The sequence below is a fragment of the Rhamphochromis sp. 'chilingali' genome (genome assembly GCF_963969265.1).
Source record: "Rhamphochromis sp. 'chilingali' genome assembly, chromosome: 2".
NCBI lineage: Eukaryota > Metazoa > Chordata > Actinopteri > Cichliformes > Cichlidae > Rhamphochromis > Rhamphochromis sp. 'chilingali'.
Window position 1 is genome coordinate 22,592,170 of NC_137930.1, and position 22,828 is coordinate 22,614,997.

The 22,828-nt window shown below is 40.1% G+C and overlaps 1 protein-coding gene across 5 annotated transcripts in view; it reads right to left on the bottom strand.

Moving 5' to 3' along the window:
• rgs3a (regulator of G protein signaling 3a) overlaps positions 1–22,828 on the bottom strand; it is a gene marked incomplete at its 5' end in the record, with an annotated part of 156,352 nt that overhangs the window by 98,751 nt on the left and 34,773 nt on the right. For 3 of the 5 annotated variants that reach the window (XM_080875367.1, XM_080875371.1, XM_080875374.1), the window contains one exon: positions 7,241–7,308. In XM_080875367.1, coding sequence (XP_080731493.1) covers positions 7,241–7,308 — 68 coding nt within the window. Of the gene's footprint in view, positions 1–7,240; positions 7,309–7,447; positions 7,635–7,717; positions 7,737–22,828 lie in introns of those variants that run through there. The other 2 variants (XM_080875375.1, XM_080875373.1) reach the window with 2 other exon arrangements.

Below are 22,828 nucleotides of genomic sequence, written 5' to 3' on the forward strand. Positions count from 1 at the left end.
TGACAAGCAAATTGATGTGAGGGGACATGTTGTCCAGGGCTCAACTATTGTTAATATTCATGAACTGTGCTCACTGTCATTGCCATGAGCCGATAGCCTTTTTTTTAAAACCAGTAAACATAACTGGTAAATGCTGACATGGCATCTCTGTTTCATGTCAAGTCTTAAATCTGTGCTTCAGATGATCATTTTTAGAAAGTGAGAAAACAAAGAAAACTCCAGAAAGTTTGAGTTTGCAGCAGCTGCTTCACAGATCCAGCATTATAAGTCCAATCATGAACTCTACAACCTACAACCCAGGCTTAGCTCAGCACTGAGATTGTTCTCATCAAGATCACTAACAAATTCCTCAGTGCAAAAGATGCTGGCCTTTTCAACCCATCCACTGCCTTTGATATTGTATGCTGCAGTGTTCTGCTCACCCACTTTACCCAATGCATGTTTGTGGCACTGCCCTCTCCTGGTTCCAATCATACCTCTCAAAGGAAAGCAGTTAATTACTATCAGTAAGCCCCACTAGCTTCTCTGTCCCAAGGCGTTCTCCACTGCTCAGATCAACACATCAATCTGAATGCCTCCACCTCCACAACACCTCTTGTCTCTGGGTTTCATTTTCTAATCCTCTTGCTAAAAACGCTCAAGCATGCATTTCTCTTTCCACCCCTAAACTTCTGTAATAAAGTGCTGTTTCCTACTGAGTTCTTGAGAGGCACATGTCTATCACACTCCTCTACAAGACTCTCCACCTCACCTGCAAGCCCTTCTACCGTCTTGTGCCTCAGCATCGCTCTTGCCTCCTAACCCTCCTATCCTCAGACACAGGAGAGGTGCCCGTTTCTCTCCACAGACTGCAGCCTGTGAGAGACAAAGCCTTCTGTAGCCACACTCCAGAACTCTGCAAACTAACATCCAAAACATGAAATCCTGGACAATTTAAGACGTTACTCAAACCCCACCTTGCATCCTCAGTGGGTTTTGTTCTAGCTCATTAGGCTTGATTATTTTCCTGTTTTTTTTTTTCCACAAACCAGCACATTTGTTTCTAATGTGCTGGTTTGTGTTTTATATAACAGCTTTTACTCTACATTATTGTCAGTAAGTGCCCACAAAATCTTGAAAGGCATCTTTATAAAGGAACCATATAAAGGAACCATTACATTTATTATGTGACCATTATTATTATGGTGGCAGTCCTTGCTTTCTAACAAGCTATAGTTTAATTTTACTTCAGTACAATCTGACAGGTAAACTAATCCTTCACCCTAAATTGGTAACTCAAAATGTCAGATTTCAAAAGATCAATTGCTTTAGTTTTCCATTTAAGGCATTGCAAGAGAATTTTCTGATTTTGTTTTTAAGAGGACATCAACATTTTCTCTAAATATCACACAAATCAAATGCTGCAGTCACCACAACATGCCCTTCTTATGATTATTAATCCTAAATGCCAACAACACTTTCTTAAAAAGCAGCACCAGCATTTCGGAATAAATTACAGGGACATTCGGCTCGCACACTGCAACACACACTACGAAACACAGTTTATCTTCCAAACATGTTAACTAACTTAATTTATTAATTAACTAAATGCACAAGAACCACAATACGTGAGAAGAAGTTGTGAAAGCGTATTCAGTGGATGGAAAATAGCCATGTGCTTTTTCATTGCTGTGGTACATTCCTTTGTGTATATCAAGTATTATCTTCACCAACATCTCTATCAACATTGCCAAAGCCTTTTAATGAGTCCTGTGTGAATCGCTGAAGGTATTCATGTGCAAGGCCATTACCAAACACTGAAAAATGTTTGAGTTGGTGAAGAGAAGGCAGTTAATGATACCACAGACCTCTTTGTTTAGTAGGGGACAGGGGGGAAAGAGAGGAGAAGGATGCAGAGGAGGATACCACAGTGAGGGAGGAAATTAGCGGTGGTCTGGAACGGAGCAGGGACATGGCAACAGAAAGAGAGTACAAAAAAAATAAAAAAGGAGAAACTCTAAAAGGGTTTTCCATTCTCCCCTAATTTAGTCTGTGAATGTGCTTCCCCCCCTCCCTTAAGTCTCCCCTGAGACTGTCCCACACAAACCGCACAATCATATGTTACTCTGATTCACCCGGAGATAAAGAGGAAGAGGGAAAACAAGAATGAAGGAGGGAGGAGATGAGAAGGGAAGACGAAAGGACCTTTTACACATGCAGATGCCACAATGCCCTCAATGACCTTAAAAGCGACTCTTCCAGCAGTGTAGGAAATGTAATGTATTTGTAAGTTTTGTTTGCATATGTGGAAAACATGAAGATATAGAGAAGTACTTTTTAACCTAAACGATAGAAGGAAAGCATGTGAAAGGTGAAACTAAAGTTACCTCCTCTGTCTAATCCTGTGCAATCACTCTGATTCTCTACATAAGCGCCATATGACCACTGCTTTTCACAAAGCTGGCATCCCAGAGTGTTTCTAAAGCAACACGGATACATTTTAAGTGTCATACTGATCTGCTGAATAGGTCTGAGGGGCTTTGTCCACTAAAGCATTTTTTGCCAAGTGAAAATGCCAGACGTTCTTCTGAAAACATCCAGCTGGGAGCGCTTGAGAGCGCTTTAGGGGGACAGCGTTTTTTGTGGGGGTGGGGATTCAGGTTAGCGCTTTAGTTGCCACGAAACGGAATATTCACAGAAGTAATGTGAAGCAAGTACCTGACTCCAGCTGACTGTTGGTTAACTCATAGATCCCGGATCAACAAAACGTGACTCCAAGAACTGTTTCCCTCTGAGCAAGGTGTTCATTTGGGGATGTCAGGTAAAGACAGGGCGACCGTAAAAGTCCTCCAGTGTTTTTAAGTAGCCAGTGAGATATTAGTCCCGCACCTTCTCTACTGTGGCCTGATGGCTAAGTAAATAACAACTGAGCGTTTTACCCAAAGTTTAATTTGTGGCAAACTGAAAAAGCGTCCAGTTTGGAAGACGACGCTGTGGAATTTAGGGTCCTGTAAAAAAACACAGGCCTCAGCCATTGCAAAGTGCGGTGGGGGGGAGAATTTGTTGGACGCAGCCTCAAACTGTTATTGATTATTTTTTATTCACTCCATGCAGTTTCTTGATACCATGAAGATCAACCAATAGGAGTCCGCTTTTACCTGATGTAATTTAATAAAGCTCAGAGAAATTAACTTTATAAAATGATTTGGTCTAAAAGATTGATTGTGGTTTGAGAAACTGTCTTAACAAGCACAGGGGGAACTTCCACTCAGGATATTCAGGGTGTCTGGAAAGTGGAAAAACATCCCACTTTTATGCCAAGTGTAGGGTTTAAAATCTGCATATTAACATGTAAAATCTGATTTTTGTTAGCAGCACATGGTTTCTGGTTGGGCTTTCAGTACAACTGGTCAATTGCATTTAAGCAGGCTTACAGGTTGTATGCAGACAAACAGTGTGTTTATAGAGCAAATGATGGAATGTATTTTGGGCCAGGGTTGAATGATAGCTTAGCTTTCTTCTTTTTTATCTGCATCCACACAATGACCTTTGAGTCTTGGCCTTTGAGTCGAAGCCAACGGCAGCTAAAGACAGAAGCAGACTCAAGTGAAAAATCTGAGATAAGATCAGGTGAACAAACAAAACAACAAAATATTGAATTTCAACTTGTCACGATCCTGGGTCTTATGACCCAGTGTTTTGAGTTTTAGTTCTTTTGATGTTTATAGTGTATGTTTAAGCTTATTAGGTTTCCTATGTTCATTTGCTTATTAGCTCCCCCTTGTGTTTTCAACCCCTGCGAAGTCTCCCTTGCCCTTCGTGTGTTTCATGTCTGTTGTCTTATGTTGTCATGTCTGCCTCTCATGTTTCCTGTTTTATTTTGAAGAGATCTCGTGTTTTTATATTATGGATTATGTTTTGAGTCCTTTGTTGTACTGTTTCTTGTTTCCCTAGATTTCAGTTATGGTTATCATAGGTTTAGTTCTTTGGCTTTGTAATATGGCTTCCCTGTGTTCAATGTTGTGTCTACTGTGACCTCTTTGTACCATGTTTCTGGTCCCTGTAGTCTGTCTTCTCAGTTGCTGTTAAGTTTGCATGTTTAGAGTTCAGTCAGTGTGTTTCCTGTTTTACTTTGAAGGTCCATGTCTCATGTGAGTGTTTCTAGTTTTGCTTCCCTTGTCTCGTCCAGCCTGATTACTCCTAGCTGTGCTCTCCTTCTGTGTCTCATTCCCTCGTTATCCCTCTGTGTATTTAAGCCCTGTGTTTCTCTTTGTCAGTGTTGTAGTCCCCCTCATGCTGTGTGTGATTCTCCCTGTGGCTTCTGGTGTGCATTTTAATTGGCTTGTCCCAGTTTAGTTTTGTATTGCTTGTGTTCTATTTTCCAGCAATAAAGCTGTGCTTTTGAGTTCAAGTTCTGTCCCTGTGAGTTTGCGTTTGGGTCCGATCCCTGCCTGCCACATAGCCGAAACATGACACAACTTAACAGTTTGTTTACTTTGTCCAACCACAAATTAACACTGACATTTATTAATCTTGACCAATTCTCCCTAAACCACGAACAAGCACTTTTTATTGTAGCCGAACAAAATAACTCATCTAACAACCGAAAATTATTTAACGCAAATCAGTGTTTCCCTAAAACTAACCTGCCTGCCTACTTAATTATTTACCGCAATCAATGAGTCATAAAAGTAATTAATACTATTTCTCATTCATTCCACTGCCAAAATAGTCACTATTAATTGTTTTATTTTTTCAAAGTTTGTCTGCTAAACAGTCTGTGACCAGCTAAGGACTTTCTTTCTTACAATAGGCTTCTGAGCCTCGTATGCATGTTTTGTTACTCTACTACTTAGACTGAGGTACTGTGGGGTTTTCTGATGACATGCAGCGTATTGTACATTTGTACTAAAAGACTGATAATATCCGTTCTTCAGTCTTGTTTTTTTTTGTTTGTTTGTTTTTTTGTTTTGTTTTTCGTGTAATCTGCTCCATACATTGGAGGGGGGGAAAAAATACAAGTAACTATCTCGAACAAGCACCTGTTTTACCATTACAGGATGCATTCTGGAAGATGCTTGTAGCAAAGCAATTTTATGTCTTATTTATTTGCTGCATAATTGCTGTAATTTGGGATAAAACAACACCAGCACCATCTCTGATGTGACACAGAACGGTCAAATGAGTCACAGCATAAACGAAGAGCCAACCAGGGGCTTCCACTGGCAGCAGTAAAGTAAGATTATTTATATATTTATTTTTAAATATAATAACCACTTTTCACATTTATTGAGCAAATTTTAAAAGCAGACTTTTTGGGGGGGTCAGCATTGATTCATCAGAGATCTAAATTTTAATCTATAAGCTAATGTAAAAATTACACACTGGATGCAGTGTAAACCAGTTTTAACATGATAAATATGTTCCATTGCTTTCTGACATTGTGAGGATAAAAAATAAGCTTATTGTAATGGACTGTGATAGACATTGTTTGATCAAGATGCCTTTCAGAAAATGGACGGATGGAAACTTAACTTGTATTCAAAAAGCTCTTAGGTTTCAGTTTCTTAGGAGCAGAGTTCTTTGGGTGGCCGTGTGTCGGTGCTAGCTTAGGGTGTCCATTAACCACACGGTTGGAGGTTTAATACCTTGGCTGTCCATGTGTGAAAGTACCCATGGGCAAGACACTGAATGCTTCTAGTGGTAACCAAGATGCTTGTTGTGTAGCTCTACCACCAATCATGCATGTGAATGAGTAACTGAGGAACTTTTTACACATAGTTAGGTTTGCAGAATTTAACTAAGGTTTAAAACTGTAGCACTAAAAAGTGCTACATACAGTTAAGTGCTGACAGGTGTATTATTTTTCTTTGACAAACACCTGATAATGAGAGTTGCATTATCTGACAGCAGCTTTAAAGCCAAGGACTATGCATATGCCATGTCTTAATGACACTGATGTAATGATAGCTTAAATAAAAGCATCCCTTCTAATAGCTACAATGTTAGTAACTCTTTTGTGCTATCTTGCTCAGGTCAAGGAGCACGTAGCATAGGTTGCAGCCAAGCAGTGAAAATATTCATTCAAAGAAGTTCCCAGTAGAGCTGGCACGAGACCAGGAACATCTTACATTATTATACCTCCCTACTGAAGGTTACCACTGGACAGTGCAAAGAAGCTTCTGCCAAAACCACATGCTACATGCAAAACCATCAGGGAGGCAGCTCATGGAGCACAAGGCCAAGAACAAAGCAGTTAGCGTTCCAAATAGGGTAAAAACAGGAAATACTCAATAGATTGAAAATGCCATTTGTGTGTCCCTTAGGAGTCCCAACTGTGCTTTAATCAAATAAACCCCTCAGGTCTTAGCGTGTAGGTTTTTCTTTTCATGTTGCTTTTCTTCTTCCTTGTTGCCACTTCAAATGGATAAAAGCATCCTCACTCCCTCTCCAGCAACTTTGAGGACGCTTGAACTCATTCATTTTTAATACTACTTGGCAAGAATGTGGAAATAGAGAAAACTAACTACAAAAAAAAGACGTAGAACTGGAAATGCACAACGTGAAGGTCAAGAGAGGCAATGTAGAAAGGATTTGTGCTCTCCAAGAACAGTTAAGAAAAAGTGACTTCTCATCTGACTGCACGATTCCTTCTTTTGCCTTTGTAATGACAAACAATCGCACCGCTCCACAAGTGAGTCACATGGAAGCGAGCCTTTTGACAAACATTGTCTTTCAAGAAATGACATCTCGCTTCACTCACCCCTCAAAGCTTAAGCGAATGATTCAATTAGTTGCTATGGTTTCTCAGAATGTGCAACGTGGAATTTCATGCAGTAAATTTCCCTTACTGCAGGCATATTTATGCATGATGACTTCAGTGGATGTGGTGTAATGTCACGGGTCAACTACTTTGTGTACATTTAACAGGCCTATCCGTTCATTGCACACAGACGTGGAAAGCCAGTAAATAAAGCACTCAAGGACACACGCAGCTGCTGAAAACGAAGGACCACAAAAGTTGTGCACCTGTATGGAGAAACTTCCAACATAAAGTGACAGCAACGGCATCATCAAACATGTATATGGACACACATGTATATGCACTGCAAATGCTATTAAAGTTCCAGAGTGTTTCTGATGCAGTTCACTCACACCCAAACACAGAGCAGAAACAAATGTAAGCACAAGTAAGCTTTACACACACACACACACACACACACACAAAAAAAAAAAGTGAGAAAGGTTTTATCACACTTACTGTTAAGCATTGCATATTCTCAGGCCGATTGGTCTCAGGGGCAGCACCATGGTTTGACAGCACAGCCTCTGAAATGTAGACAAAGGAATCACGGGCTGAGACAGTGCCTTTGGAGCACATTTCTCCCTGTGCCAATGCAAAATGCCCCGCTGGATGTACAAAAATAAAGTCCTCAAACAGTTCTGAGAGTCCATAAAAGTCGCTCACATAGATAACAAGCAATTATGGCAACAGTTGTCTGGAGCAGCCTTTGCTGGGCTGGGAAACTTCAGAGCGCACATAAAAGGCAAAAGAAAAAAAAAAGAGAGCAGAAGAAGAAGAAGACAGGGCAGCCGCGAGAAGGAAAATCCCGTAAGATGCGAGGATCCAACAAACTGCCCAAGAGAGGAATGGAAGTGAGAACAAGTGAGAGGGAGGGAAGAATAGAGGGAGGGAAGGAGGGAGGGGTGAAGAAGAGAAAAGCAACTCCTCTCTCACTCTATTATCCGTCTGTCACAGGGCTCCTGGGAAGTTGCTATGGTTACAGGGACTCACGCCTCAGTGTCCTTTTAACTATAGCTCATAAAGGCAGCATTCAGCTTTAGGCCATGATGCAGATCTCCCTCACTCGCTCTGTCTTTTTCTCTTTCTGTCTGTGCTTTTACTTCCGTTTACATCTCTCGCTTAATATGTACACCTTTCCTCACTCTCTTTCTTTGCCTCCCAAACTTCAGACAGAGCCACCCATTCGTCACCCTCCAACCACTACCATCATCCCTTTGTTTGATGTGTCAATCCCCCTCCCCTTACCCCTCTCTTTATACTCTTGAGTCACACCCCTACCTCTCGCACCGTAGGAGAGGCGCGATCCTGTCTCAGACTGAAATTTTCAAAGTTTCAGCAAGCTCAGTCCAAACAGTCCCAGCGTAAATCAAAGAAAATAGCTGAGTAACCACTGATTTGCATTTTCTCCCCACTTACACATTTCACTCTTGCTATAGTGGCATATTAGTAACTAAGCAAAGGTTTGTGTCACCCCTAATTTCTTTATGTTTTCCTATAAAATGGGAAATAGATGCAGTAAATTGTTGAAATATGTAACATACATGGAAGTGCAGTATGTAAGGCAAAAACAAAGTTTGTACAATTCTGATGAGTATGAAAGTCAATATTCTGTATGATCACCTTTATTCTTTAACACAGTCTGAACACTTTTAGTCAAACTAAGCAGTCTTCAGGAATAGTTCTCCAGGATTCTCTGAGGACAATCAAAGCGCTTCTGTGGATTCTGGCTGCCTTTTGTTATGTTCTTTGTCATGATGATCCCACACTACTTCAATAACGTTGCAGATCTGGGGAGGCCAATCCACAACTGACATTTTCATTGTGTATTTTTCTTTCCAGGTATGCTTTTAATGCATTGTAGTGATTTTTTTATGAACGTACTATATGATGCTGACGCCAATCAGAGACTTTCCACTTCTTGATGGTATTGCACAGTGGAGCAAAATTTAACTGTATTTCCCTGCATTCATAATTCAGTTAATTTTGACGAGATGACCAACACCACTGGCTGAAATCGACCTCCAAACCATGACAGAGCCTCCACTGTTATAAAGATGTATTATCAAGACAAAAATTTTGAATGCTACTATAAAGTGGGGGTTTTTTAAAGCCCGCCCGCTACTTCTTCTTTTCAGACACACTGCACATTATCCCAACATATGCAACTAATTTTTAATATTAAAATATGAAAAATTCTGCTCTTTGGGAATCACCTTGTTGATGCAAAAATACTGTTTTATGCTGTCAGACTGTGTCATCTGTGGCATTTTTCACAGATTCAACAAAAGAAATGGTGCATGAAAACACAATTTAGTAGTTTAGTTCCTTTTTATGCTTGAATGGTTCATATGTCAGTGTTAGGTGGCTTAACAAAAAAACATTCCTCTAAAAATGGTTTAGTATAAAGACTGGAATGATAATGACTGAACTTCAGAAAACCAAGAGAACTGTAGCTTAAGACCACATTAAAAATTATCAGGAAATCTGCCTCCTTGGAAGCAAAATATAAAGTAATGAGAGGTGTCTAGGAATTTTTGCATGGTACTGTATTATTTATCTGTCATACAGGGTTATGAGTGAAACATTATTTTTCTTTTTTGACTTCATTTCATTTGTTTTTTGGGGGTAGGGGTTGTTTGTTTGTTTTTTAATGAAATGTAACTTTATTATACATGCATGAAAAACAAAATTAAGCACTTCTCAACATTCTGGACACCGTTTCCTGTGTAACCCTGTTGTAGTTTTTAAGTAAATCTATTAGCTGTGAGTCTGAAAGTTCCTGGGGAAGGCAAAAAAGAGGGGCTAACCTGGCTGGCTTTAAGCCCAGAAGAGAAGCCTTTTGTCTGGGTAAGACATAAGTAGCACAGGCCATATGAGGGTAGAGGCATGCGGCAGCTAGCAGTGAGAAATATCCAACATGATTGAAGGGAAAGAAAGTGGTGCAATGCCACATGGAAACAGTGGACAGTGGGAAAAGTACACACTAGACAAATTCAAGAAAATGTGGGGAAAGGTAGCAGAAGGGAGAAGTTGAATATTTGAGAAAGACAGGCAATGACAAGAGGGAGAAAAAACAGAAAGAAACAGAAGGCAAGAGTGAAAAAAGGAAAAAGAGAATTCAAAAGGTGCTGGCAGTGCATCGCCGTTGAGTCAGCCAGTGTCAGATCTGCCAGAACACTGAAGCCTTTGACTTTGCTTAAGTCCCTCATTGCAACACTCAATCACTTGACATCCAGGCCCTTTTTATTCACCTGCTGTCACCCACAAACAAACACTTGATGAAGAGAGCAGAAAGGCCAAGAAAAGAGGCGAATGTCTCCACTTCACTTTGGAAGTATCTCGAGATCAACTCAAGCAGCAGCAAACACTGTGTAAAATGCATTCATTAGCACAGCTAACTGACAACAGAATAGGAGTAGCAAAAGTATGTTTTAAAGATATTTAAACACACATCAGGTTTTGTGAGCAGCAGGTTATGATTTTTGCTCACTATTCAAGATGTTTAAGTCTGATATCCTGAATAACTTTGTGGGAAATTTGATATAGTGAGTTTATGGACTAAATGAAAACAGTTATGTTCAATGCATATTTTTAAGGGTGTAATCATCTTTCAATATCAAATAGCTGAAAACAAATAATAAAACGTAAAATACATTTTTTGAAAAAGCACACCATTGAAAAAAAATTATTTAAAGTTAATTTGAGCTGAAATAATCATTGGTAAATAAAAACAAAAACAAAATCAGTTTTTGAATTTCACTAAAATAAAGAGCGATTTTTTTTAAAGGTAACATAAATTATGGTATAATTGAAAACAGTACAATTAAAGCTCTACTCATTTACAAAAACAAATCGAGGGAGTGTAATATATTCTGTAATTGTATTAGTTTAAAAACATCAATTTCAAGATGATTTTGACATTTCCGTCATAATACATTTGAAGGAAATACTGTGTATGTTGAGATTAGGCTAATCTCAGATTTTAAAAAAATAATCTAAATAAATGAAGGAGTTTAAATGCAGTCAGGATTATTTAAATGTTACTGACTTTGTAATCTTCTAAAATAAAAATGATCATTTTAGATGTGAGAATTGACAGTATTCCAACTCTCACTTTTATTGTTGTCAAAACCGATTTTATGTACACACTGCTTGATGTAGGAAGTGACTTTTGCCATGGCTGAACAAAGGTTTCAATTTATTGAACAACTAGAGTGGAATGTTTTAAAGCTGGGATCAGTGAACAAGCAGCCCTTATTCTGTGCTTGTCGTTATCTACACAACAAAGATTGAAGAGTAAAATAAATTTGCACGCACACACACGCACACGCACACACACACACACACACACACACGCACACACACGCACACACACACACACACACGCACACACACACACACACACACACACAAACACCAGAGGTCTTTATAATGCAGTATGATTTACGTTTGATAGGATACCTTCTGGTACATAAAGCTGCACAGCTGTCGGGGAATGACAGTCTCAGTGATTCAAGATTCAAACATTTCTTAAGCGTGATGACATCAAGATGACCTCTACCACAGTCAGTGTAAAAAAAAAAAAAAAATGAAACAAATCCCTCAGGCAGAGATGTTGTTTGTAGGTTAGATGAAATGTGCATGTCTGTCTGAGTAATGCTGCTTTAGTTTACCCAGTTTGGGGTTTTGTATTTTGCATTTGTTGTACAAACAGGATATTTTGGGTTTAAACTGGATGTCACTTCAATCTGAGTTTATGGGTGGTTCTGGTAAATAGTTGTGTGACTCACCACAGAGCTGAATGCAGTGTGGTGCTCAAGGGAGTCTTTATTGGTCAGTGGACAAATTGATTCTCAAGGAAAGACAAGACACAAAGAGGTAGGGCAGCAAAAGTTGGATCCGGCTTAGTTTTTCCGTATTATATAAATAACAGTATTATAGTTGCTGTCATAATTATTGTGTTGGGTAAACATATATAACATATCCATGATGCATATCTGTCTAACTACTTGACTGCATGCTGTTCTGTCGTCCTGTCATTGGTGTTTAACTGAAAGCACTTTCTGTGTCATTATTTCATCCATCCTTTCATCAGTCTACGTATAATTGCCACCAGACCTTTTCCAGGACATAAGTAACATCCAAGCAGCAAGCTCCAGATCTTAAAAATTAAGCTAATGTGAAAGTGTATTCAAATTAGTCCCATTAGACTTTGTTAAAATGCCAAGCTTTACATCAGAAATAAACAAAAACAGCCTGACACAACAACGGTTAGTATCTGTAACTAGTTTCCTACTTTTTAACCGTAAAAAGCTGTGAATTATTTCCATGACTTACTCACTTAAATTGTATTAAAGCTTAAAGTTATACATTATTAGGGTACCACATGTCACTTCGAGCGACAGGTGGGTGTTAACACAGGCAGCTGTACTGTTCGGTCAACTGAACTGGACTCAACCATGTTTGTACTTTTCTATTTTGTGCTCCTTCCTCCTGATGTTGCTGTCCACTGGGATTGCCACATCTATTACAACTGCAGGCTTCTGCTCCTTGTCAACAAGCACTATGTCTGTTTGGTTTGCCAGCAGCTGCTGGTCTGTCTGGAACTTTAAGTCCCACAGGACCTTAGCACTGTTGTTTTAAACGACCTTCAGTGGTGTCTCCCATTGGGAGTTGGGTACTTCTATGTTGTTCCTATACACTATCTCAGACAGGATATGCCTCTCCGAGTACAGCCTGCAGCCTGGGTCCTGTCGACTCTGGATCTGATGCTTAGGGCCTGTTCTTGTGTTGCCATGATCAGAGCTTCTGTCCTTTCCTTTATGTCAGCCTTTTCCTGATAGCCATCTACCTGTATTCGTGAACACTTCACATTTCTTCCTAGATTATTCCTGGATTGAGGTTCTGGCACTCACTAATGCTCATTCTTCCTATTTCCATAGTTTTTCGAGCCTAAGAATCCTGGATGTTGGGTGTAGACCTCCATGCATTGTGAGGAGTTTAGGGGTCTTGACATTGGTGGCATCTACTTCCTCTTATGGTCAGCTTATTATTCCAGCTGGGTACCAAATGGTCAATAGGGTGCATGCACTGATGGCTTGGAGTTTACTCCTCCTGCTGAACTCTCCTCCTGCTGAACTGGTTTCCCAGTACCTGTCATATCTTCTGGAGGTATTTGGCTTCTGTTGACCTTTGTGCTTCTTTATCCTGGTCCCCGTTAGCCTGTAGGATACCCAGGTACTTGTAGCTGTCCTGCATCTCCACTATTCTGGAGTAGGGGTGGCTGTAGCTCAGGTGGCAGAGCAGGTCAGCCACTAATCAGAAGGTCGGTGGTTCGATCCCAGGCTGCATCCTGGCTGCATGCCAAATATCCTTGGGCAAGATACTAACCCCGTGTTTGCCTACTGGTGGTGGTCAGAGGGCCCGGTGGCGCCTGTGTCCGGCAGCCTCGCCTCTGTCAGTGCGCCCCAGGGCAGCTGTGGCTACAATGTAGCTTGCCATCGCCTGTGTGTGAATGGGTGAATGACTGAATGTAGTGTAAAGCGCTTTGGGGTCCTATGGACTAGAAAAGCGCTATACAAATGCAGGCCATTTATATTCTGCCCTCTTAGTTTATTTCAAACATTTAAAAGAACAAAGTATTGCTATTGACATATATCAATATTCAGCAAGCCAATACAACCCAAAACTAAATACCTGATATATCAATTTTCTGTATATAAAGTAACTCATATATTATGCTAAGGGATACTAGTGTACTTGTGTGTCCAGATCTGGTCACTTCTGGCTCCAAAAAACAAAAACTCAAAACCTAAGGTTTGAAACTGTCCCTATGGCAGTTTTTCACTTTTCTGAGAAACTGGACATTGAGGGTCATTATCTATTCAGAGCCATTCCTGTCATCACACTGAAAGAAAGCACAGTGACATTTCTGCCACAGATTTCAACAGATAATAACATCTTTATTTTTAAGAATAATCTCTACAGACGGTGGATGAGATTTCTATATAACAAAACTTTCTGTTGAAAACGAAGGCTAACTTTATGATAGTGTCATTATAATAAGACAAATGTGCCATATATTATATTATGTATATATTTTGTTTACAAACCTAAAACCTTTGTTTCTGTTGAGCTGACATAAGCCTTGAGATGCAAAAAAAAAAAAACATTTCTACTCAATCAGAGTGAGAGGTTCAAAAACATCTACAACCACTAAATGAGAGGACTTTCAAAAGTCAGAAGATTATTACCTATTATAATGCACAATTTCACACCGTATTCATTTACTAACTGGTGCTTGAAGATGCTTTTCTTTCTCTATTATCTTGTAAAGGGGTAAAAGTGCACATAAGTAACTAGAGGTCAGCAAAATAATATGAAAAAATATAAACCATACAATTCAAACAACATCATCCTTGCTGTTAGACAGAGGTTATAAACACCTTGTACAGTGACTGTACTGTACAGCGACTACAGTGAGTGTACAGTCTTATCCACTTTTGTTCTTCACACCCTCCCTCTCCTGTTTCCTATATAAAGACGCTGCCTAGCTGTCACTCCTACTGAGGCTGGCCAACAAAGAAACGTTTCAGCTTAAGTCCTGCCCACAATATTGAGCTTAACAGAAAACAAAACTTTTTATTCATGTTTTAATCACATTTCCATTGCATTGGGGGCAATGTTAATGATCTATCACCGTCTGTTTTAACTCTTTAGCTATTCTGTTTGATTGCATGACAAAATTACATTAAAAAGTAACATGAAGCCTTAGGTAGACTACAGCAATACATCTGTAAGAACATAAAGGCTATATTCCTTTTTGCAAATACACTTACTGGACACTTTATTAGTTACACAGTGATAGTACTATGTTGAACCTCTTTTTGTCTTCAGAACTGTTTTAACTATTTGTGCTTTAATTATTTGTGGCGCAGATTCAACAAGGTGCTGGAAATATTACACCACATACCACAGGCGCTCTACTGGACTGAGATCTGATGACTGTCATTTGAGTACAGTGTACATTGTAATTTTCAAGAAACCAGTTTTTGTGACATAGCATGTTGCCGTGCTCAATGCAGCCATCAGAAGATGGCTAAGGAAAGGCAACATCAATCTTGAAAGGCACATCCCATCCAGATGTTGTCTTTTTCAGTCTTTTGCATATTTCATCAAGACAATGTTAAACTACATACTGCATCTATTACAAGGCATGGTTGTCCAGATCTTTCACCAACTGGTGCGTCAATAAATGAAGAAAAGAGAGAACATCCTCGCCCAAAAGTCCAGCAGCTGGTCTCCTCCATTTCCAGACATTTATGCACTGTTGTTAAAAAAAGAGGGGATACTACACAACAGTAAACACTGGCCCCGCTTTTATGTGACATGTTGCCAAAATCAAAATCAATATGCGGCAATACTTTTCTTAAAATGACACATTTTGTCATTTTCACATTCTATTGTGAATAAAATATCAATTTATGGGATTTAGATTTTACACAGCATCCTAACTTTTTTAGAAATAGTCTTCTAAATAGATGTGCAGCAAATGAATTGTGTGTTTGCTCAGAAACGATAAATACCAGAAAAAACAGAAAAAGACACATTTTAAAAATCACACAAGAATAATACATATTTCTAAAACAGAAGGTGAGTGTTGACCTAATTCTTCTTGACCTCAGCAACAGCTGAGCAACCCACTCACGATTATTGCACGATGCCAGATTGAATAAGACAATATGATTACTTCTGGGCCCTCTGGTCAGCCGGACAGTAATGACAGACACATTTCATTTCCTGTTTCTGTCCTGAGCAAGGGAAGAAAGCCAGAAAGGATTATGTCAGATGGCTGTTGATTCAGTGTTGCCTGATTGTCCCTGATTCAGATTGGGGGGAGAAAGGATTTAAGGAGAAAAAACATAGAAATGTTTAGAGCTTGGGATTTTTAAAAAGTCCCTAGAAATCTCCAGTTTGAATAGTGCCTACAAATTCAAGAAATTCAACAGCATCTTCATCATCTTCAGCAGTAATAGTGTTACACTTTTTTACAGCACTGGATACTTTGATGATATTTGGAGTTATTTTATGTTTATTCTATACTGCATTTGGTGTATTAATTCCTGTTATTGGCTTTTTGGTTTAATGCACATTGCTGGCATAATACATTATTGCATTTTTTTTAAAGGTTTCCTTGCAATCGTCTACATCGATTTTATAATCTGTCTACATTTGTTTAACTTGACAAGCACTATAATGTGACTTTTAAAAACGACTGCTATAAATGAGCAATAATGTTATTATAAAGTAAAATAGTTAAACCAAAAAGATCATCAACAGTACTAATGAACACGTGAATCAGAAAAGTCTTTCTGTGACAGATCTACTTCTCCTGTCACCTCCTGTGCACAAGCTGCTTCCTCCATATAAACTAAAATGGGAATTGGTGGAGAGGAATTTAGTTAATATGTGTTTAAAGTAGTTTTATTGTTAAGATGAAACAAAAAGTTCAAATTCACAACTCTGACCCAACTACAGCGTCTGTGTACACTAGGGTGACCAGGTGTCCCACTTTATAGAGGGAGTGCACATCATTTTTATTCCTTGTCCCCCCGTTCCACATATTGAGACAGTGGCCCACATTCTGATTGGCTGTAGCCTGCAATACACTTTTCCAAAGTCAGGCTTTTAGCCAATGTACGTAAAGAAAGCAGGGAAAGCTTTCATCATAGTCAAGAGCAGGTTATCCTGTGTTTTGCTGCCAGTAGGGAAAACTTAACAAAGTCACAAGTGATGTGCATTTTGGCCGAACATGATGGAAACAGAATGAAAATAAAAGAACAAAAAATCCCTGAAAACTACATATAATTGGGTGAAGCTGTTGGAAGGCACTTCCTTTGCTTTTTTGCCAGGGTTATTTTTCAATTTTGTGTGAGGGGAAACATGGTATAAAGTGACATGGAAGGTGTGAGTCATAAATGGCTCAGAATCTTTTAAAGAAGTCAGGTGTGCCCATAAGAGACGTACAGATATGTAGCTGCAGTCCTACTGAACCCCAAAGACAATTACAAGACAATTACAGTATTGCTTAGAACCAGCTTAAGCTTCCTTTTACGCCTGTTATACTTAGTTGGTGAGAGAGCTGGAAAATTGGCTACCTCTTAGCACTACTGTGTTTTAACACTGTGCCCCCAAAACACTACTACTCCCTTTTCCTTTTTTTGGGATGTGCTTGTCTTAGTACAAGTTTGAAAAGGTTTCCTTTCTTATTTTGTTTTTTCTTTATTTGATTCCAGAATGTGTGTACCCATCAGCTCTCCTAGAGTAACCGCCTGTCTCCTGGAATCTCCCCCATGCTCTTGAGACTGTGCAGGGAGACACAGCAAACCTTCTGGCGATGGCATGTGTTGATGTGCCATCCCGGAGGAGTTCCGCATATCGCCTCATGCCACCAATAGTGACACTGACCTGAGTCTAATGCAAAACTGGTGAAAATGAGGAGGGAGAAAGTGTCAAAAATGTCTTCCAACTCTAAACCCATTGTCTCATTGTCTCCCCTCTAGTGCACATGTTGTTAATTTTATTACCACCAACACAGCTGATACTGATCAACAACCCCCTCTGCTACTTAACTGGCTGGATCAATATCCCAGACGTTTAACTGACTTTTGACCAGGACATGTCCTTCAATGCACATATTAAACAAATATGTAAGACTGCGTTCTTCCATTTGCGCAACATCTCTAAAATTAGAAATATCCTGTCTCAGAGTGACGCTGAAAAACTAGTTCATGCATTTATTACTTCCAGGCTGGACTACTGTAATTCATTATTATCAGGATGTCCAAAAAACTCACTGAAAAGCCTTCAACTAATCCAAAATGCTGCAGCAAGAGTGCTGACAGGGACTAGAAAGAGAGAGCATATTTCTCCTGTTTTGGCTTCCCTTCATTGGCTTCCTGTTAAATCCAGAATTGAATTCAAAATCCTGCTACTCACATACAAGGTCTTAAATAATCAGGCCCCATCTTATCTTAATGACCTTGTAGTACTGTCACACAGCGGAAATTTGTGTTTTTATGTTTTATCAATCTGTGTATTGGTACATAGTGTTGATTTTATTTGCATGATTTTATAGTGATATTTATATTGCATGTTTGTTTATTGATATTTATACTGCATGGTTTTATCCTCATATTTATATTTGTGTTAATGTTGTACCATGTTCCTTTAACCCACTGTGGACTAAACAGATAATTGTAGGCACCTGTGAGGTGGGGGCGTTCCCCAAGGTGGCCTATCAGCCGCCAGGTTGACCTGTTAAAGGGGATGGTGAGTGCAGAGACAAAAGGAGAGAGGAGTGACGCACGAAGGGTGAGGAGGCGAAAAAGGAACGCGTGCAACCCCGCACGTGTGTGGAACGAACTGCTGCCTGACTGTGGGGCGCCGCGAGTTGTTCGGCGATCCAGTCCTAACGGCAGGAACGGCAACAGTGGGTGGCGATGGCTGCAATGCACGACAGGGCAGGGATGCCCCTCTGCCTGCATCTGACGGTGAGACGAGGGAGGCCGTGTTCAGGTGTGGAGTGGGGCAGGACTGTGCGGCGACGCGCTGTCAGAAGGAGACAGGTCTGCGATAGGAGCCCCCTCCCTGGTCTGTTGCTGACGAGTTTTACCATACTGGAAGAGAAGTTCCTCTCCTGTCTCTTTCATATAAGGACCATTCGCCCGTGTGTGGCTGGACTGTGGGATTATGGGACTATGGGAGAGTAATTTTAGTATATGGAAAACATGTTTTAGCCTTGTTTTAATATTGTATAGTTATTTCTGCCGGCAGGGTTTTTAGCGGGTTGCAACACTATTTTTATTGTATACGGGGAATTTTATCTTGTATTTGTGACTCTGGCTGTGTTTGTTTTATGGAAATAAATGGTGTTTGAAGCCAGCTTAGTTTCTGTGCCCTGTGCGCTGACCCACCCACTCCCCTTTTTCGCTTGTATGTATACCAGACGTGGTGGTGGTGAAGATTTAGGTCCACCAGTCTTAGCGGCTACAGTACCATATCACCCTATTAGAGCACTTCGCTCTCACACTGCAGGCCTACTTGTTGTTCCTAGAGTATTTAAAAGTAGAATGGGAGGGAGAGCCTTCAGTTTTCAGGCCTCTCTTCTGTGGAACCAGCTTCCAGTTTGGATTCGGGAGACAGACACTATCTCTACTTTCAAGATTAGGCTTAAAACTTTCCTTTTTGCTAAAGCATATAGTTAGGGCTGGACCAGGTGACCCTGAATCCTCCCTTAGTTATGCTGCAATAGACGTAGGCTGCCGGGGGATTCCCATGATGCATTGAGTTTTTCCTTTCCAGTCACCTTTCTCACTCACTATGTATTAATAGACCTCTCTGCATTGAATCATATCTGTTATTAATCTCTGTCTCTCTTCCACAGCATGTCTTTTATCCTGTCTTCCTTCTCTCACCCCAACCGGTCGCAGCAGATGGCCGCCCCTCCCTGAGCCTGGTTCTGCCGGAGGTTTCTTCCTGTTAAAAGGGAGTTTTTCCTTCCCACTGTTGCCAAAGTGCTTGCTCATAGGGGGTCATATGATTGTTGGGTTTTTCTCTGTATCTATGAAGCACCTTGAGGCGACTTATGTTGTGATTTGGTGCTATATAAATAAAATTGAATTGAATTGAATTGAACTTGATGCTTTACTTTAAAAAGTGTTGCTTTCCTTTTTTTGAGCACTGTCAGACCTGTCAGTATGCTGATATGAGACAATCCACAGAGCTTGTCGGCTTCCTCCCATCTCGTTCACTTACTTCTGCCTACTTTCTGCAGACCCGACATGCCTGCCTATCAAATTAATTCAGATTTACTTCATGTACATGTGCCATCTCAGTTTCTTGCCTCTGACCCCAGCAGTGTCCGCCCACTTTAGATTGAACTCCATGCTATTAGTAGGCTGCAGAGATTCATGGTTGGGATGCAACTAAATGCCAAACACACCCACGGTCAGACTGTGCATGCATCTGTCTGCACCTCTTATTAGTGTCATTATGTGACAAGTTAGGTGGGAGAGACTACACTTTTATTACAGGCCTTTTCCCTCAGTGGATATATTGACTTGTGTGACATACTGTTAGTGATACCTCTGTTGTGCTCAAAGCTCTCAATACCAGGACCGCAAAACTAAATTAGCTCAGTGGAATTAATTTTATTCACGATAGCTTTGCTCTTTCACGTCAGGTCAGTCAGTTTTCTGAGAAACATTCTTGCAGTCAGGTCAAAAAGTTTGGTAACCTCACTTCATCCAATTCAAACCTGAGCAGGGATTTAAATAAGCAGTGATTTTATGATGGCAGCTTTCATCCATCAAATGTGACTTTCATTTCACCTTTGTCTTATTGTGTGGGTTAAATAACAGCCAACAGTGTCAACACAGCACAATGTGTAGCGCCGATTGGAGCCTTTGGGGTCAAGTGCTTCATTCAAGCTCAAGCAGCTGTAAGCCTAGGGTCAGGTTCACCCTTCAAAGCGCGCGGCAGATGTATGGCCCGTCAAACATTCAGTACACAACCTTGCAAAGATCGTGCACACACGCAAACTCCTCGCCAGTGTTGACCAGAACAAATATACAGCAAACACACTTCCCCCTCCCCCACACTCATGCCCACCCCCCTCCAATATACGTTTATAATCACACAGTGTCCGTTTTAATCTGCTGATCTAAAGGCGCGGCGTGCCATCTGGGAAAGCTTGGCAGTGTTTATGTACGCTTGTGCACTTTGTCTGGGTCCCCGTTCGTCTATCCTAAAACAGTGAAACAAATGTGAGTATGATGCAGATGACACACTTATTAAGCACAAACCCAGAGGGTGCTCCGCTATTTTTTGCTTTCACGGACATACAGACCACCTGACCCACATCGTAAGCTTGTTGGAGGCAAGTGCATTACCCATGGTCAAAAGCACACACACATACATGTCACTCTGGGTCAGCTGTCTCTATTGACACACTGCGCTCAAGCTAAAAAAAAAAAAAAAGCAGAAGTATGAGATTTTTTTGCTTCTTTCTTAATATTAATCAATAAATGCAGAGGTATGGTTTAAAGCACCAAAGTAACACATTCCTTATTTTGTGTTTTTGTGTTTCATCTCACATAAATGTATCAACCACGTATTTAGAGGATAAGCTCTGGATACATCAGGTATCACGCCTCATCTCACAAAAAGTTGTTTAGCTGCCATTCATGCACAGCTTCTCAACTCATCTTAACCGAAGTTAAGATGGCAGCCTTTTTGTTGAAGCCCTACAGTGTAATTAGCTGTCAACGCAAAGCGATGGATAGATTTTGTTGTGGAAGCATTCATGAGAAAATTCTGTCCCTGCCAACAAAGTAAAGGAAGCAAAAATTCGGACAATCTGATACTTAGATTGTCAAACTATGATTCCAAATAGTCTCTCTACTGTGGCCGTTTTTTAATACCTTTTTGATTCGTGTAAATATGTTTTTAAAAAAAGTGAATGGATGGATGGACGGACGGACGGATGGATGTTTTTAAAAGCACCGTTATCATGTTTTGACCACATATCAGATTTTGAAAATGTCCATTAAAAGTATTTATTCATTGTTGGTTTTTATTTTTTGGTCTTCTGGTCAATAATTTATCTGAAGAAGCACATAAAGTTTTCTTCCTCATCAGGTCAGTTTGATGGTGCTTCATGCGCACATGGCTGCCAGTCTCATAAATGCAGTTTAGCATATTTCTGCATCCACGGATTTGGCCTGGCACAGCCAAGGCTCTGCGATGGCACAGGTCTCTGAGCGAGGGATTAGTCAGACACACTGATCCAAACTGTGTACCTCTGGTGAGAGTCTGTGGACATTAACATGGATTAACTTGCTGACCAGTAAAATGCTTGTTTCAACAGAAGAGGTTTGTTAATAAACTGCGACATTCTTTCAAAGTGAATTTGGTATTGTGGCATTATTGGAGCGTAGCTGTTAACATGCACTGCCTTTGAAGTCAAGAGCAGCTTCTGATCTCAGCTTCTGATCAGCTCAGTCTTCAAACTGTTTAGACTGGTTTGACAAAATTACCTAAAAAGGAAATTTTGCATTACTATGCAAATATACAACAAGTTTGTCAGACTAAGCACATTTTCCACAACACAAAAGTCAGATAAGAGACTTTTTCTTAAGTGGAGTTAAACAGCAAAGCAAGTAAGCATAGAGTTTGGGTGCTATTAACTTTTCTTTTGTAGCTAAAGTTGAATTCTTAAGTTTAACCAAAATATTTGCTTGGTTTTTGGGTTGTTGTTCTTTTTTACATACAACAATGAATAACGTCATAAACCCTGAAAAAACCAACATCTGGATGCGAGCATACATTGCTCTACAGCATTTATATACTTTTCAGCATTGCTGGTGGGTTTCCAGATGTGTAAGCTGCCAATTTCATAGGCTCTAATTCACCCTCATACCATCAGAGGTGCAGCCTTTGAATTCAGCACTCAAAACAAGTCGGGTGTGCCCTCTCACTTTTATTCTAGAGGACACAGCGTTCACAGAACGGTTTTCCACTTTGCCTCAGTCCATATTAAATGAGCTATCAACAGAAGGCGCTGTGTTTCTGGATCACGTTCACATAAGGCTTCTTCTTTGCATGATGGAGCTTTAACCTGGATTTGTGGATGGCACGGTAAACTGTGTTCACAGAAGATTATTTCTGGAAGTGTTCCTGATCCCATGCAGTGATTTCCATAACAGCATCATGCCTGTTTTTGATGAAGTGCTAGCTGAGGGCCCAAAGATCACATGCATCCAACACTAATCTTTGGCCTTGTAACTTTCACTCTCTCCAGATTCTCTGAATCTGTTGATGACATTATCCACTGTACATAATGAAATTTTCACGGTCTTCATAATTTTACATTGAACAACATTACACTTTTTGTACCACTTACATTTCCAGCCTTTTGTTGCCCCCCATCTCAAACTTTGCTGCATCGAAATCAAAATGAGTTCATATTTTTCAAAAAGTCGT